The sequence below is a fragment of the Rhopalosiphum maidis genome, chromosome 2 (assembly GCF_003676215.2).
Source record: "Rhopalosiphum maidis isolate BTI-1 chromosome 2, ASM367621v3, whole genome shotgun sequence".
NCBI classification, from domain to species: domain Eukaryota; kingdom Metazoa; phylum Arthropoda; class Insecta; order Hemiptera; family Aphididae; genus Rhopalosiphum; species Rhopalosiphum maidis.
Genome location: NC_040878.1, coordinates 45,608,626 through 45,628,464, shown reverse-complemented (window position 1 = coordinate 45,628,464; position 19,839 = coordinate 45,608,626). Strand labels below are relative to the sequence as shown.

The following is a 19,839-nucleotide window of genomic DNA, read 5'->3' as shown; positions in this document are numbered from 1 at the left end:
TAGTCTGGAGAATGACGTAAGTAAGATGTTTGACAACCTTGTTTCTTAGACTACAGCTCAAAACCAACATTTATTAAAATTAGAAGAAGGTTGATTGTAGATGTCAAAAAGGTCTTGGAAAATGTAGTTAGTCATGTAGACTGAAACTCCTAGCTTTTGTCAATTATTTCAAACCACTTCAACAATCATATATTTTATCTTACTGTAGGGCTGCAGCTGTAGAATCATTACTTATTTATAAACAACATTAAAAAAGGCTACATTTACTGTGCAAGACCGTAGCCAAAAAAATATTTTCGTGGGGGGGACTTAGAGTATAAATATGTTATACCTAGTACCTATACAAGTTTTAAATATAATAGGCATTTAAACCTATTCAATCTTATTTCAAGAAAAAATTTCGGGGAGGGGGGGTCTGAACCCTGACCACCCCACTGGCTATGCCCTTGTTACCGTGTTCACTACAAAAATTCTTTAAAAATAAAGAATCAATATTTAGAAAAAGGTGAATTTGGGATTTAATTTAATTTTTTTAAATTATGTATTCAAGTATGAATATTTATGCTATGTAAGTACTCAAGCTTAGTTAATTGCTTAGATTTGCGTTAGGTCTTAGGTTAAAAGCCTCAATTTTAAAAATCGGATTTTTCAAATAAGTGGAGTAAAAACATGTAAAACAAACGTAATGCTAGACCAAAGTATGAAGCTGTATGTGTTATCATTCACGTATTCCGTGAGGCTATTGATTACTAATATTATTCTACTTGGATGTTTCATGAAATAGTTTGATGTCAATAATTAAATTAATCGTATTATGTCATATCCGTACCGTAGTAGTACACGGTTTTTGTATGATTACCTATATAATATATATAAACATTAAACATATTACATTATATTCGTGACAGATATCGAGAGGTTTACGATTATAATTATTTAAAGAAATTCCAATCATAATTTAATATTATATTATTTATATTTATATCCGATATCGTTGTCATTCGATAACTTGTATACTCTGGTACAGACAGACAACTAGAGACAGCTAGTAAAAAGTACAGTGAAATTTGGCATTTTTAATATTCCACCATTTTCACGTGCAATACAAAAAAGACTGGTATCAATGTACATGAAAGTAAAAAAAAAAAACCTTTCTTGACAAAAAAATAGCACTGGAAACTTTAGTAATTTTTTATTGGATCGAATACCTAAGTCTTAGGTGAATATTTATTGCTTATGTTTTTTTCAATAAATTATTAAAACATAGTGGTTTAAGTTATCAAACTTTTAAAAACGTTTGAAAATTTGGCGATCTTACAATAATTACAAAACACATTGATCATATTGTGCTCAAAACTATTTTTATTAAAATAACACAGAATATAATTTATAAGCGTGAGGGCAGTTTACTTCGTTTGTCCATTTTCTTTAACATATTGTAATTTATTATGTGTACCGTATATACCTACACATATCTTATAAAGTCACGAAAAGGAGGTGTGTATGTTTTAAAAATTAACCTAAATATTATGTACAAAAGCGTGAGTACATTTAAAAACCAGCATACCAGTATTAACCACAGTAACATAATTATAGTAAAAATAATTGTATATGCTATATAATCAAATATAAAAGACAAAATTAAGAAAATGTTAAAATAAATTTAGGAAAATAACAATTAATCTATAACTCATAAATACCTAGTACATATTAAATGTTCTTACATTTGATATTAAATAAATATATTATAGAAAACATAATTTCTAAAGATAAGAATCAAAATAATAAATAATTATGTTGTTTTAAGCCGTAAACTTATTTCTTATAGTTCACACTTGCCTGTGACATTAAAAAACAAAATAAAGGTTACATAATAATTATAAACGTATATAGTATACGTAAAATTGACACTTAAAAAGCGATTTTTATATTTTAGATGAATAGGTGTTTCGGTTTTTTATTAAGATAGCTGTAATTGTTGTTTCATGGCGATGTACAATTATTTCCAGTACTAGAATTGTGAAAGAACCAATAAACCCGATGATCAGAAAAGCTATGAGTGATGCTATGTCTTTAATTTCTACGCTAACTAAAGATTCTTCGGTTGTAGTTTTCCCAGCGGTGCATTTTGGTTTTTCAGCATGCCATATACTGAGTTCTCTTTGCATAAGTCCAGTTTCCAATAAAATAACATTTCTGAAAAATAATGTACATAAATTGATAATTTTGTTTATCGTTCCTTGTTGAAATATCCTTCACAATAACTGAATAATATAATATTACGCATAGTTGATTAATTTTCTGTATGGAGAATTTTTCTGAACCAAGTAACCAGTAGTTTCATGTCTGTGGAGTGGCAATTCCGATAAATCACATTTTTCCTTCTCGGTGAAAATGTCGTTTATTAACCAATAACTAGTCGCCGGATCGGTGAAAAACGCATAGTGACCTTTTTTAATTTTTTTGACTCCATCTTTAGCTAATAGATACTCTGATTTTGGTTTAATTTTATTGTCGACAATTTTTTTCAAAAACGGATTAATTTCTCCGTATACCTTTACACATACACATTCAACATAATGATATTAAATAGGTATACTATACACAACATAATCAATGTACATTTAAATATAAGACCACAATAGATTGTACATGCAAATGTACAATTTAATATGATTTAGCGTACTTCAATCACTTTAGTAACAATATTGAAATCTTCAACGCCAACGTCTAATCCGCTTTCTTCAAGTTTTTGAACCGAATCAATATTCATTACAGTCGGGCGCAATAGCCCGGAGACAATACTCGATGAATAAAACTGATACGTAACCAAACTGAACACAAACATTAAAATGACAATTAGCCTATTGCTGAATTTCGTAGGTTCCATGACTGTACCTAAAAATAAAACGTATCTGTATTAAACAACATATCTTAAAAAATACATTTCGATTACATAAAATGTGATACACTTTTACGTATATGCGCAACGGGTAATAATACATCGACATCATTAGTCATCGGGCACGTATACATGGCGGGGGGTTCAACCCCCTAAAATATTTTCGAGTTACGAGGAAAAAATTGTTTTATTATGTTGTGGCACAATTTGTATTGCTAAATTTGTAAACCCCCCCCTCGAAAATTTCGTTTGTATACGTGCCTGTTAGTCATAGACTCATAGATAAAAGAACAGATTAATATGATAAATTGTAATAGGTAGGTAGACACTAAGAACATTATTATATATCTACCTTGTTGACATAACGTGCCGATCTTTAAGAGGACGATGTCACTTAATACTCTCAACGAGAACGTTTGATTCGATTCATAATGCACGATTGTACAATAAACAAGTCCAGACAATATCACTATACATATTATCGATAACCAAACGGTTGTTTCGAACGGACGTAAGAATATGTTCGTTGACGCCGTAGACGATCGTGGATGACGGAAGATGAAACAAGGTCTGAGGAACAAGTTATTTTCAATGAAGAAAAAACATATTAGCAATTCAATTGCCAATATTATTAAATTCAGTTTAAAGCGTATAAATTAACATCAAATGTTTTTATCTTATCCTAAACTAATTAAAATGTTTAGTAACTTTGCATACAAATGCTTCCAAGTGGAAATAGCAGAGTAATCGACGACTTCATATCTTTCAGACCTCAACGCATTTATGCTTATAGAAAAATCGGCTTCTCCGGACATCAACAGTCCAACTATTCCGTCCCATTTGTTATTAACCTTGTAACCCCACGAATTCGTCGTTTGAATTTTCAATCTAGTATGACATAATACACATATTATGTACAGTAGTATACATAGTTATGCATAGGGAAGATATTTTTTTAGATACTATACATGCAAACATGCAATATATTATAGGTTAGAGGAGTACATAATATGATACATAATATTATGATATCTGTACTAATACTTTACGTCATATTTAGTAAAATTCTCGTCAACGGATACATTATGGCAAAGCTAAATTTTTGTACGGAGTTTAAGCGATCCAAATTAAACGTCTTTAAATATTTAACCAGTTCTTCACTAGATGGTTTAATATCCGTGCCATTTTTATTAGCCAAGGCGCCGTATGGGTTGCCCTAAAATATTATTATATAACTATATTATCTTACGATTTTCACTCATGCTTTACAAGAAAAATGTACACCCATAATAAATACATGAAGTTCTATTTGTGGTAATTTTGCTAAAATGCACATAAACAAAATCCAAGTTTTTCAATCAAAAGTTTTGAGGATAATATCAAACGCTCCATGATTTGTATTGCGGCTGTTCATAAATACTTTCAGATAACCACAATAAATAAGTTTTTCGAACATTTAACAAACAATTTTTTCAACCATTTAAATTCTGCTAGCAGTGCACGATTTTACAGATTAAGCAACCCACCCTATAATATACACCGACTCTAGCATGCACGCCTCCGCATACGATCTAATTAATTAATTTAGATGTGCATCATTTTTTATCTTTCTAAAATTCTACAATTTATAAAATCACATTATTTTGTACACTTTAGTATAGTAATATAGTATATATTTATTAATTTATTAGTTTACTCAAGTGTTGTAGTAATATTATAAATAACTTTATATCTTTTATTAATTTCGTTAAAAAAATGTACCTACTTTAAGTTAGGATTATATTATTGTCAGGGGAACAAAATAATAATAATAAAAAATGTCGTAACGTTTTTGTTTCTTTTTAATAGATACATTATAATTACATAGTCTATTTATATTAAGCCAAATTGTACTTAAATATTCACATTTTATTACAATATTATAATAATAAGATATTCAATCAACGTATTTAAACAGTGGATATTATAGGTAGTAGGTACACATTAATATAAATAATATTTATAACAGTTTAAAATCCAAATGAGTTATTGTCTGATTAAAAAATTGGAAATTAATCATTAAATATTCAATAGGTATATATTAGTTCTCAACATTGTTTTTCACTCAAGCTCTCTAATATAACTGTATAACATAACATGATGTGGAAAGTGTAAATTAAATATTAAATTTTTTTTAGAAAGTTGCTGTCTTTTTTTACGAGAATTCTAGTCACGATAGTTTACACATTAATTAAGATTATCAAAACACTTTGGAACTTTGCACTTAAGTACCATAATCGCTTTTCTTAGACATATAATAGCATTGTATAGACTTCAGTTATTACATTTCTATGTATATAACTAGCTAACTAGTAACTAGTAACATAAATTAATTATAATAATATGTTATTCTGTATTTATATGACTCGTTTTCTAATAATTTATTGTCTAGTACCTACTCTAGTCTGGTACTTTGGACCAACGTAAGAAGTCTAAAAAACTTATTTCTTGACTCTATTATATAAAAATTGGATCCAGGATTATTAATAAGTTTTGAAATTCATTATGTTATTGTAAGGCGTTACCTATCTTGAAAATCTAAAACTATACTACTCTTAAAAATATTATTATTTTATTTTAACCACAAAACAATTTCTTATTTAATAAAATTAAATGATTAAATTATATAATATCAATACAGAGATCAACAGTGGTAAAAGTTATATCTGGATTTATTAGGTATATTGTCGTTGGGCGACTTAAGTTAAATATCTCTTAACATATCTTACGAACCTTTTAATCACGCTAAAATTAGCTCATAATTATATTATGACAGTAATATATATAACTATTATTTTTCACTTTTTTTTTATTCTAATTTCATCCAATAATTTAAATATTTTATTATTTTATATTTATTCTATTAGTAATATATATAAATGTTATTTTAAATAAAACATTTAAATGTATTCTCTCCTGGAGAAGATGTATATATTCTTTGAACTATTACACAAAATATTTTTTATATTCTTCTTTCTCGTACAAGTATATTGAATAAGTTATAACTTCATTAAGTAAACAATAGGCAATTATTTTTAAATTTAAAGCCATACTTACTATAGTAACAACATTTAACGTTAAATTTTGTAAATTTGATCTTTTATCAAATTTCCATAATCGGTTCCCCCATATACCAAAAGTTTTATTTACAGCATCAATCATTAGTTTTCCTCTTGGTTCGAAAGCTGTACGATAAATGTCAAAAATATGCCAATTAGTAATAATGTCATCCATCACATTAGGATATGCTAATAAAATTTCACTACTGATAGTGAGGTTTATATTTTTTGATGTTAAAAAACCTTGAATGTTGTTATTTGATTTTTCACTCATTACCATAAGCCAATGATAACTTGCATTCCATAACCAACTTTCTGAAAACTTAACATAAACAATTTCAATATTTAATATTTATATTAAACGATTTTTTAAACTAGTAACTTTATTAAGTAGGTAGCTACATTTCACTCATTTTAATAGTTATATTGAACATATTTTTATGAAAATATTTAAAATAATTGAAGGAACACTTATAATATTTGATTTATATTCATTTATTGATAAACAATAACTAAATTTAATTATCATTAATTGTAAATAAAAATATGTCTAATCAAAAAAACATTGTAGTATAAAATGCGTACTATAAGTCTATTTAACTGAAAAAAAAAACAAGAAAAAGTTATACAAAAAATTAAATTTTTGATTATTATTAAAATATAAAAATGTTTAATGATATATTATCATTTTGTGCATGAATATCTTATAACGTTAAACTTTAATTTTGAAAACCTTGTATGCAATTCTCAAATATTAGATATGAATATTAACCACAGACAAGAAACTTATTTCAAATGTTACTTATAAATATTGCACATTTTATAATTTTTAACTGCGAAACAATTTGTAAATTTTCGTGATTTTGATGAATTGATAAATTTTAATTTAAAATGCCTATACAAATAAATTGCACCTAGTATTTTAAATATTTATACACATCTATACAAAAAATATCTTGTTTTAAATTAAAAAATTTTTGAATGAATATTTGTATCAATAAAATCTATAAAAATAAAACTAAAAAAATTAAAAATTTCAAATGTCTTTATATAACTACAGTACTTTAAAAATGTTCTTAAAAAGTTTTCTCTAAAAATATGTATAGTTGTTTAAAAATTAACTGTTATATAACTGTTTTATAAACGTTTAACATGAAGCTATAATGAATTGAAATAGTATTTTAAATTCTGAGATTTACTCTTCTTTCCTTTTAAATTTTTAATGATTTTTATAAATTTACCTATATTAAAAAAAAGGATTCAAGGAAAAAATGGTGAAAAAAATAGTGAATGCGAAAATAGCGAAAATAATAAAAGCCACGTTTACATTGTTACGAAATTCAAAACAGTGAAATGTAATTTGTTTATATTATTTTTATTCACAAAAGGAGTAGTATATATATTTGTATGTTCACAACACCTTTTTATAAGGGGATTTTAAAAGTTCAAGCGGGAATGTCACCTCAAAGACATTAATTTTACCGTGTAGTATTTCTTAAAAAATGTAATATATGTACATTGTACATCACTTTTTTACGAGGGAAAACAATAGATATTAATAAATTAATTTATTTAAACAATTATGTTTTTTTATTACTCAAAACAATTATTTCAGTTTTTTTGAAAAAGTTTGAAAAAATCATGAGTTTACACAAAGTCATCTGTGTAAATATTATATGTGTGATAAAATGTGTATAATATAGTATGTTATATGGTAAATATTTTTGATGAGCCACAAATTGAAGGTCAAAAACTGTGTAATCTTCCCGTAAAAGATGCTATGAAATATAAGTTACACTTTTTGAAGAATATTGTAATTTTGTGTTACAAAATAAAATAAATCGCTTTCAGTTGAACATTTTTTTTTTAAACTTATTTTCGTATATTTTATAGAAACAAATTACAAATTTTTAGTTACGAATTTTACATTGTTAGGCTAAATAATTTGTATTATCGTTATCATTATTAGACGAAGAGTGATTTTTTTATATTTATATACAGTTTTTTTTTTAATAACATGTTTTTTCCTGTTTAATATATTCTAAATAATGCTCAACATATCAATTTTCATAATGTCAGATGCGATATGTCCTTAAATAGTTAAAACATATTAAATTATAAATTATATAATATTCAAATATAAATTTAATAAAGTATTGTAAGGAACGGTTTTAAATGCAAAAAGTAATTTTTTCTAAATTTCCAAAAACATTGCTTTCCAAGCACAAAATTCATTTCCAGGGATGGATTGGGCCATCGCTAAATCGGGAAATTCCCAATGGGTCGCGTGCTAATTAGTTTATGGGACCGCTACGTAGGTACGCCAAATTCTACAGCTGTAGCCTATCGCTAACTAATAAGTAACATCAATAAAGTATAGATGTTTTTTTCTTATTTTTTAACTTGTAATTTTTTCTCATAGCAAAAATTGCTATTTTTTAAATAACAAACTAGGAAGTAATAGGTCAATAACTAACATGAATAATAAATATTACTATAAGTAATAATAATTATAATCAAAAAATCAACCCCCGTGAACAGTAAAACCTATAAATAATTTGTTATTCCATATTTGGGTTGTCGCCTGTGGGCGTTCGGTAGTAGTCGGTGGGTGACGACGGCGAATTTGAACAATGCAAGTATGCATAGGCCTGTAGTCCGAATAATAAGAATATTTTTATTTTAAATTTTAAATTATTTATAATAATGTAATAAATACTGTCGAATTGATATATTAGTTTACCAACTAAATATGCAATTCTAATAATATATATAAGTATAATTAATATTGTTTATTTATACTGGTAATATATGTGTTTTAGTATGTAAGTAATGTAATTAGTAATATTATAGTATTTTTAAAACAGTACACATATATTTAAAGTAGGCCAAATAGTTTTTAAGTTTTAACTAAGAATTACAACCAATAACAACTAGGTACCTATCATATATCTGTCTATTCAAACCTCACTATATCTTTATAATATAATCATTTTTGTAAGAACAATGAATACACCAAAAAATGTAAATAAATATTTACCGCTCCTATAAAGGGCTAAAAAATTACCACTTTCAGTATTGTGCGCTTGCCCTCTACAAAAATATGATTGCAAGTGGGCCACTAAAATGTTATTTTCCCGGGCCGGTCTAAAATTCCGATCCGTCCCTGTTCATTTCATACAAAAAAAAAATATAACTTTTATTTTATATTTTTTTGACATTTTTTATATTTTTAATTCATTTTTATATATTGGAATTGATAAAATTTGATAAAAATTAAGCAACACCTGATTATACAGTATTATTATGAAACACAAGGTAAAAGTATAACAAATGTATCTATTTAAATTTTAAATTATATATTAATTTAATTTTTTAGAAATAATTTTCAGGATAAAAAAAAGATAGGAGAACTAAAAAATGATGAAAATGATACAAATAATTAATACCTAAGAATAACAATTTATATAATTAAACGAATATTTTCAATGTTAAAAATAATTTTATAAGCATTTTTTAGTGCATTTATAAAAAAATTTCTGTTATGGGTGTATTAAATCGTATTTTCTAAGGCATTTTCTCGTTTTTTAGAGTATTTAAATCCGTTCCCTAGTTATTACTTAACCATTTAAGTACTCGTATTACTATAATTAACTAATATTTGGTAATATTCAGACCCCACCCCGTGAAAATGCTCGGTGTAGCCCATTATCTTCTCAAAGAATAAATAATAAGAAATATAGTTACAAGAAATATGGTTATATTATTATTTATAGTTTTTCTCAATCATTCAATGTATTTTCTCTCGCTATAATTCATTTTTGTTAAATCTTTTTTCGATATTTTTAATTTGCTATTTTTCCTTTCACTATATATTTTTCATTATTTTGGCGAGATACCAAAAAAAAAAATATCTAAAAATACCTACGCTATTATAGAAATAAAAGTCACTGAAGCTTCATTGCTGTTGAAATATATATATTATATACTATACATTTAATTATGGTACTATAAACAATTTTTATTGGTACTATCTTAAGTTATTATTAGTTTACGGAAATAATATATTTTTATTTTTAGTATTTTTATTCCATATTGCTATAAAAATAAATATTTATTAATTATACCTTAAATAGTGAGTCATCATCACATGACCAATCAACAATTATTCCTAGCAAAGGAGAGTACAGTGTTATTGTGAACAATTCATCCAATTTCAAATTTCCATAAAAATCTTCTTTATTGCGGTATAAGACCGCTATTTTTTTTTCTTTGAATTTTTCCATATGCTTTATTCGATCTAATGTATGACAAAAAATCAACTACGGTGATTATAACAATATATTATAATAACCAAATAAATTTTATTTATTACCTGGCAGTGACCAACACGTGTACAAAAGAGCAGTGTCTAGATTTTTGGCCGTTAAAAATTGTTCCATTAATTTATATTTTGCATCGAAATTATTGTCAGATTGACTTGCAGATATTGTACATGTGGCCAAAAACAACAATACTACATTTATGTAGGGCATGTTTTCAACACTGCATATTATCTGTTCAGAAAAGGTTTGGGGAAACTTATTTTTTTTTTATACATACATGTGACACATACATATACATTAAACGTACTTAACGAAATTGTATAAATATAATTTGGGTAATATTATACAATTAATTTTGACAGGATTGTTATGAAAATTACATCAAAGGGATTTTTAATAAACATTTCTATGTATTTTGTTTTTATATTTTATGGAAAATTTCAATAAAATATTCAAAAATGCAATGTCAAATTGAAATAAGTGGGTGACTTTTACGTCAAAACATAATTTATGTAATTAATTAATGAATATTCACTGTGAGTATTACAAATTATTAATATTTTTTTATTATAATATTTTATGGTAAACCTCAATGAAATATTCAGACATATATTATAATTTCAAAATAAATGGGTGATTTTTAAATCAAAGCATTATTAATGTGCTTAGTTTACAATATGATTAAAAAAAAAATATAAGTATAATACGTGTTTATACATTATTATTAATCATAAAAACTTGTTGTAATTTATAATGTAATAATATCTATATAATAATAATTATTGATTATAATAATTTGCAAATACAATTATATATCTGTAGATTTTAGAATAAACATAGAACAATAATAATACCTGAGAATATTTTTCAAAATTTGAAATGCTTGTATATACCTATTTTTTGACAACCTAAAGTTTTACTGACGTGAGATAAATAAAAATGTCCATGAAAATATATTGAAGCGTTTTTAATTCTATATGTTTTTTGTCAAAATAATATTTAAAAAAATCCCTCTGGCACCTCTTAAATTCGTATCATACACGCAGTATGATTACATTAATTTATAATATTTTATTTTGAATAATTTTAATTTCTAAATTGATATATGGTTTTATGATTGTAATATACAAAAATTATACACCAAAATACTAAAAAAATACTAAATGTTTTGACCTCAAATAAAAGAACAAATAGTTAATCAAATAAAAATGGATAACTCATACACTATAAATAATCTTATTTTAACATTTATTTACAGTTTATATGTTTTGGTATTTTACCATTGTACATTTTACATTCCTTTTGATATTATACAAAGGGTAGGTTTCTGTTTGAATACTTTTCACATAAACGACAGTGAAATTGGGTAAATATTGATTATTCATTTTATACTTAAGTTCTATTATCAAAAATGCTGCTATTCATTTCGGTTAATGTATTAGCTTATGAAATAAGTATTAAACAACTGAATAAAATGTTTGAATAGTGTATTTAAATAACTAAATAAATCCAACTTAGTTTTCAACGCATAAATTACAATTTTTATTTTTTTATAAATACTAATTTTAAAAGTAAAAAAAAAATTCAATAAACATTAAGGAATGTATGTAATAAATCAACTAAAATTATGTAAAATGTGTTACTTTAAATACTATAAGTATAATATTATTAGATTATTTAAATGTTATAGTTGTATAATTCAATACTATTGAATATCCATTAGCCTAAATAAATATTTAACAATGTATTTTTTTTACATCATTATTGATTATAAAAAAAATTCACTTCAGTGACTGAGCCATTAGCACTCCTATACGAGTATATTATATAAATGTATATAATATATACCTACATGATATTTAACAAATTGAAATATTTAGGATATTAACACGTAATGTTCAAATGATATACCTTAGACATAGATATTTTATACAATATAAATTTTATAATAAGATTTGTTTTTTGTATGACAAGATAATAATATAGATAATATAAGGGTGTCTAAAAAATAATGCCAGATTAAAAACTGCTATAGAACAAATTTATTTATGTAAAAATAACAAAAAAATTAAAAAATTGTTACTCCATTCATTGGTCGAGTTTGGACCTAAATTCTCAGAAATAATATGACTTATTTATGTTTCTCTCTGCGATCTTTATATGTTCATTAAATTTATGTTAATTTTTAGGGTAGGTAGTTGAAAGGAATGAAAGATTGACATTCAGTAGGGTCTCTTTTGTCCAATAGAGTTTAGCATGTTCAATTTTAACTTTATTTTTTTTTCATTTTCCATGCTAATTTTTAGGTTTTTATTTCATCTTATGATCGATTGTTTTAACTCGGTTGGTTGACTGCTCCATATATTTTTCAATAAGAAGATATATGACATGAAGATATATTTTTATTTCAAAATGTATTTTAATATTGGTTTATAATGAGATGTCTATAAGTGGTATGTTTGGGGACAGGATGAATAATTTAACTTGTTTATCTGCAACTTTGTTACTAACTATCCACTATAAATAAAGTAAGTACTACTTAATAAAATTAAAATTTTCAATACAGAGCTTTATCCTAAGGTTAATTTTTTGTATTTACTAAGATAATGAAAATGATTTTCAGGTTAAAATTTTGGTTTTATATGAGTATAATATGACATTTGAGTTGAATAATTAATAGTTGTTAAAAAAAGATTCTCTCTCTTAATTTTGCTAATTTTATTAAAATTTTTAAACGTTATTATTTTAGTTCTAAAAAGATAATAGAAAAAAAATTACATACTTATAGCAATAAGTGATTATTAAAACAAATTAATTTTTTTGAAATGTCTAAATATTTTTATTTTATCATATGATTTTCTATTTTTTTTTGTGTTTAAGCTTTAAAAAATATGAATAGTGTGTTGTAGTTGCTTTAATATTGAATGTATGACAAAATAGATTTATTATTAATAATAGATACCTATTATAAGTAATATAGGTTATAAATATCTATATAGTAGATATCATTTTACCAATATTAATATAATATTATATTTACTAAAAGTAAATTTATTTCATCTTTATAAACCGCATTATGCACCATGCTAGTAATATAAGCATTAGGCATCAGGTATAATAATAATCAGAAAACATATTAATTAAATTGATAACAGTGATCAAAAATATTAATACTTATAGACAATAAGATTACAAGTTGTACATCAGATCGCAAAAATAGATGCAGACGAAGACACAGGTCGCAAACGAATGACGATGACAATATTGTAAACTTAGAACAAGAATACTTATAAGTAAAAATAATGCAGCTATGTCCTGGAATTTTTTTAAATACGTCATAATATGTAACATATAATATATTTATACAAACCCAAAAACCACGATTAATGGGAATATTGTAAAATCATGAAATTTGATTTAACAGCGAGTACTTTAGATTATTCGAGATCACATAATCCGCACATGTAAACGATTAACTCTTTTTCGGGAATATCGTTTAATTGAAACTATATAAGTCCAAGTTAATTATATGCCATTTAGGTACTTACTTTAATTACGAGTTACCTCATCACGGAATATACAAATTATCCTTCTTTGAACTAGTTATCGCATGAGTAATGTGAAAAAGTTATCCGTTTTAATTGTACGAGGCATATCCAGAAAGTAGGTGCACTGAGGCTCTCACAATCGCAGGGAATATATTTTTACTATGTTCGCTACACTTCTGTATAGCTTTACTCCTCTTTTTTATAACAAGACCATAACAAGTTCAGTACGTTGAAAACTGTGGTCACAAAAATTTTTCTAGTGAATAATGTCGATCGAGTCTGCCGCCACCTCCTTTGTTCACTTCTCGACCGCCCCTTCACCTCCTCGTCAGTAAACAATTTTTTTCCACACGTGTGCTTTTTCAGGGAAGTGAACAAATGGTAATCTGAAGGCGCCAGGTCGGGGAATACGGAGGGCGGTTCAAAACATCTCATCCAAATGAGCCTAAAAATTGTTTCATGACATTGGCTGTGTGGGGTCTGGAGTTGTCGTGCAGCAGGCAGACTCCTCTTGTTAACAGACCTTTCCTTTTATTTAGAATAGCTCTCCTTAATTTTTATAGGGTTTCACAATACCTTGCTGCTTTGATGGTCTCACCCTGAGGTAAATATTTAATCAATATGACGTCTTTGTGGTCCCAAAACACTGATGCCATGATTTTTTTGACTGAAATCGGTTTTGAACTTTTTGGTTGCGTACGCACCAATTAGTCGGTCATGTGACTAAATATTTTTCTCATATCCTCCATAAAGAAGTTTCATTTAAAAACAAAAAATACTAATTCAAACAAACATAAACTTTAATTAAATTTTTTGAGTGTAATATAGGTAACGAAAGAGTTTACCTAAACCAAATGAATATTTTAAAATATTCAAAATTTAAATTTAAACTTAAGTGTAAACTAATTAGAATTTAAAATGAATATTAAAGTTTTGATGCATCTAATAAGTTCAAATTTATATACACAATTATACTAGATATTATGGTTCGTGATAGCTATAGGTACTAAAACTTCATTAAATAAAATATAGGCATTTAAAATATAAATTCAGTTAGTCGCCGATTTTAATAAAAAATTTAATAAATAAATACTTAGAAAATAGTAGGTTAGATTATGATAGTAAACGAGATCATACATTTTAAAATTAATCTTAGTCATTTAAATAATAAAAATATTAACGTTTTAAAAATGTATAATCTGTTGATTAAATTTATTTTCAGCATCATGTTTTTATGAACATTTTGGTTTAAAATATAAAGAATGTAACAAATGTTTTTTTTTTAACAATTTTTTTTTTTCATGTTTCAATGGTAATTGAAACTCTATGGATTATATTGTTACAATTAGGACTCAGAAATTTTAAACACTAGGAGTTACATATTGTTCTATATATTATATAATTTATAGCAGACCAAACTAAATATCCATTTTTTATATGCAATGATAAGTTTAAAATGCACATTTTGTCAATTCTACAGAAAACTGCATAGTTTTTCACTGTTGTTCAAAAAGTAAATATTTTATGTTATCTAAAAAAATTTAATATTTTTATTTTATTACTTACGTATTTTAATATACAACTCCATAAATATTGAAAATATATTTGTATTAATACTATTTAGATTCCGATAGTATTTTAAAACTTCCTCTCATCGTTTCATTATACATTGATAAAGACCGTCGTTAGGAAAAATGATACTACATAACATATATGCAGTTTTTATGTATTTATGGATATTCTACGCATAGAAAACGTAAGTATATATACGTATTTATAAGCCACGCGTTATGTATAAAAATCCTCGAAGCATCATTTGGCTTTCGCGGAATGATAAAAATGATTTACAATCAGGAGCAAATTTAAAAAAATTGTATACTAGGACAACATAATTTTTCCGCTTTTACTCCATTCCCAAAAAATATAATTTTTGTGAAAATATTAATCGACCATGACAAATGATGATAATGGAAATATAATAAAATATTTACAATTTTTTAAGAACATGTTTGGCACCAAAGTATTAATAACATTTATATAGTCATGTTTTATAGTCATACCATTTTCAGTATTTAGGATTGTCAGTATATTTAATCTGTCTTTTTTTATATCCGATTTCAAATGAATTTTAAATTGTATTTATTATAAGTACCGAATTTTTAATTAATCAAAAAGAAAGTGACTAGTTTTGAAATATAATACCTATATACCCACACATATTTAATGAAAAAAATTTTAAAATAAAATAACATTTTACCTTCAGATGTTAATGTTGAAGATTTAAACATGTCTTGAATTTTCATACAACTATTTATAAGAGCAGGTAAGTTTTTATTTTTCAACGAGTACTGTTTTTTTGTAACAAGTGCCACTTAGCCTTTTTCGACGGTCCATACTTCAAATTAAAAGTTAAAACTAAGGCACTAACAGTTATTAATTATATAGTAAATCAAAATGCAAATACAACATTTTAAGGAAATCTTAACGATATTAACAAATGGTAGACGCCACGTTTATGAAATCAGGAATAATTACCAGTATTAGTATTAGTATATTACTAAAAATGTTCAGAATAAACAATCTAAAAAAAAACTATTTAAAGAATATACGTTGAACACTGCAGATATTATAGGAACCGGTAGGCCACTGGGCGGCCAACACCAAACTATGTTATCAGTGTTACATTTTTTTACAATATATTATCAATATTATGTAAAATATTTAAATTAAAAAATGCTTATATATACATATTGTAAAGAAAATCTATCAATAGTCAATCTTTTGATTTTTAAAACAACCTTATGTATTAACAAATAATAACCTTACATCCTTACGGTGTATATTTTTTTCTATAACTATATCTTAAAAATAAAATATAATAATAATAATAATAATAATCTTTATTTACGGAAATTTAATTCCAATTTACATTTTTTTTTTATATATAATATAATACAAAAAATTATTGCTATGAGTATAATAATGGGTACGAGTTTATAATTTACAACAGTTTTAATAATATATAATTTATAATTTATATTATATAACATATATAATTCGTATTAATCAGAAAATGAAGCATAGAATGATAAGAATTTCTTAAGATTAATATAGATTGATACATCTCTAATTTATACCTTATCTAGGACGTTGTTTTATTATTTATTTAAATATTATAATATAGTACAAAAAATGCAAAATTTATTATTGTAGTACACGTTTTTAAAAACAATTCATACTTATTAGACATGTATACAATTTAAATTTTGATAAAAATATACCTATTATCTTTCGTTTCCCAGTAAAATTACGGCTTTTATGTGATTCAAACGTGGTTCAATTCGTTATTCACATACGACACGGCTTGCCTTTTATAACTTTAAACTTTAAAGCTGTCCCATTACACTTCGATGCTCGTAAAAAAAAAATACCACATCTTATAATAGGACTTTTTAAAACTTATTTCATCATTAACTGACAATGTGGACATTGTTGGCCCCAACAAACCACATCGTATCGTATATCAACGTTATTATTTCGTTTTTTTTCTGATTTCTTTTTTTTTAATCGACTCCTAAAGGTTGTACGGAGTTGTTAAATAGCATATAACCTTCTTCAAGAACTGGATTATCAAATGCGAAAATAACTTTTCAAATCCTGCTGGTAGCTCCAGAGATTAACGTGTTCAAACAAACAAACTTTCCAGATTTATTTTATTAAGTATAAATATTGTACTTTAAACTGATAATACACATTAATTTTGTACTAACGTTAAAAAATTTATATACATCTTTCTGAAAAAGATAATCAAAATTAAAATTTTTTATCCTTTTTCTAGACAACTTAATAAACCTACCTCTTCCTAATGTTCTACGTTCTACCCGGCTAAGTATACAACACATTCAGGAATAATATTTTTAATAAAAAAATACTTGACAAAATAACAGATAAAATAATCAAATTTATCTTAAAAAATCTACCAAAAAAGTAATATTTAGTATTTTTAACACCCATTTTTAACGCTTCTTTGAAACTATCCTATTTCCTCACATTGTAGAGGAAATTTAACACAATTTCAATTTTAAAATCAAACAAATCTCGTTTATCTTATACATAATATCATCCATAAGCATTTTCCCAACGTTATCCAAAATATTATAAATAATCATTCTTAAAAGAAACGAAACTGAATCCGTTAATGTTATTGTTTATTTAATTTTTGTTGACTTATAAAATGAATGGCAGAATCCAAATCACCGAATCAAATTAAACTGTTTAGGTAACCTATTTTAAACTTACTACTAGCATAAAAGTTGAATATTTGTAAACATTTGTTGTTCGTTAGTTCATTATTAAATTTACAATTTTAAATAGGTATAAACTTAAAGTACATAATATCATTCTACCAGAAATGTGATTTACTTAAATACATTTTAAAAGTTGGTATCGTTCTGCTGTAGGTACAATAGGTATCAAGTGTAATAGTAATAGTAGGTGTCTTCAATTTGAATTAAACGATATAGCATTATATTATTATACACAAAAAATGATTCTGAGCGAAGATGGTAGGGTAGCCTAAATCACTCAGTATATTTTGTAATATTTTTTTTGATATAACTATTAAAGTCATTTATTTTAATTTTACTATTATAATAAGTTGATACAATTATTTCCGAAAATATTGCATTTATTATATTATTAGTATTTAAATTATAATAAATTTATTATAAATATTATTATTATATATAAATATAACATATTATATTATTTTTTATAACACAATTTCAAAATGTAATGACATTTTTCTTTAAGTACCATAAAACAGTAAAAATAGATTTATAGTATCTAAAAATAGATAATATTTTTAAATTCATAATAAAATAAAATACATAAGAGTTACCACAAATAATATATTTGTAACAACAAAATAATGAATGTATCGTTATTTATCGTTTAAATAAGTGATTTCATCTAAATTGAAATTTAAAACATATATGAAAAATAACTGTCATTATATATTTTTAGATTTTATGGTTTCAGTATGAACTATTTATGACAATTTTGTATACAATTTTCAAAATTTAGATACAAAAGAAAACGTTTTTATGCATTTTTAACTACAAGTTAGTCGTCAAAGTTATAACTTAAAATGCATACCTATGTAAAAAAAAATATGCCTACGTGTTTTTAATATTTTTAAACAAATATAAAAATAACTTTTGTGGAATCTTGTATTAATTTTTTAAGAATTTCGACCATCGGATATTTTTTTATCGACATTATAGCACAAAACTAAAAAAGAATTAATATTTCTCATACCTATGATAAATAAATAAAAATAAATAACTCAAAAAGAGTTAAAAAGTATAAAAAATTTATAGAATAATATAAAAATTTTGTGAACATTTTAACTATGTATCTATTGTTGTTTTTTTTTTAATACAATACAATATCAAAAATTGTTTTAGGAGAAATAATTATTTTACGAGTGAATATCAAATGTCATAAACATTTAAACTTAAAATGTTAATAAAAAATTAATTTGGCTTTCTGTTAGAATTTTTTTTCATATATAGGTTGAAAAACTAATAAAGAACCTGTATTAAATTTTATAATTTTAGTTCTTAAATAAAAATAAAAATTTTAATGAATTTCCAACTATTAAATAATTTACCAATTTTCTTGACATCAAACAGTTATAAAAAAATATTAAGAATATAGATTTTTGATATTTTTTAATTAATAAATCAAAAACTTATATAAAGCTTAGTTTTAAATGTTACTCCACATCTATAGAAAAAAACTAAAAAAAATTAAAATTTATTATGCCTATTAATAGCATAAAAATAATCAAAATATTTTGTATATTTTATCGTAAATAAAAAAAACGCTAATATAAACATTTGGTGATTATCTTAAATATCTACAGTTATTCATTTTTGAGTTACATAAAAAACAAAATTAGA

General features: G+C 24.6%; 1 protein-coding gene across 1 annotated transcript; it reads right to left on the bottom strand.

The window, feature by feature from the left end:
* Positions 1-1,925: 1,925 nt before the first annotated feature.
* LOC113552484 (ionotropic receptor 75a-like) lies at positions 1,926-10,535 on the bottom strand. The gene is made up of 9 exons (XM_026955360.1): positions 10,376-10,535; positions 10,128-10,300; positions 5,999-6,322; positions 3,952-4,118; positions 3,620-3,790; positions 3,255-3,472; positions 2,687-2,898; positions 2,284-2,555; positions 1,926-2,196 (listed from the first exon to the last, which is right to left on the bottom strand). The coding sequence occupies exons 1-9, from the start codon at positions 10,533-10,535 to the stop codon at positions 1,926-1,928; spliced, it is 1,968 nt and encodes a 655-aa protein (XP_026811161.1).
* Between the last annotated feature and the right edge of the window lie 9,304 nt (positions 10,536-19,839).

Excerpts from the sequence above, each read along its gene's own strand:
- LOC113552484 (XM_026955360.1), bottom strand. The coding sequence starts at position 10,535 with ATGCCCTACATAAATGTAGTATTGTTGTTTTTGGCCACATGTACAATA. Across the intron at positions 10,301-10,375 it reads CACGTGTTGGTCACTGCCAG|ATCGAATAAAGCATATGGAA; the intron begins GTAATAAATAAA and ends GTCATACATTAG. Across the intron at positions 2,197-2,283 it reads AGAAAATTAATCAACTATGC|AAATGTTATTTTATTGGAAA; the intron begins GTAATATTATAT and ends ATTATTTTTCAG.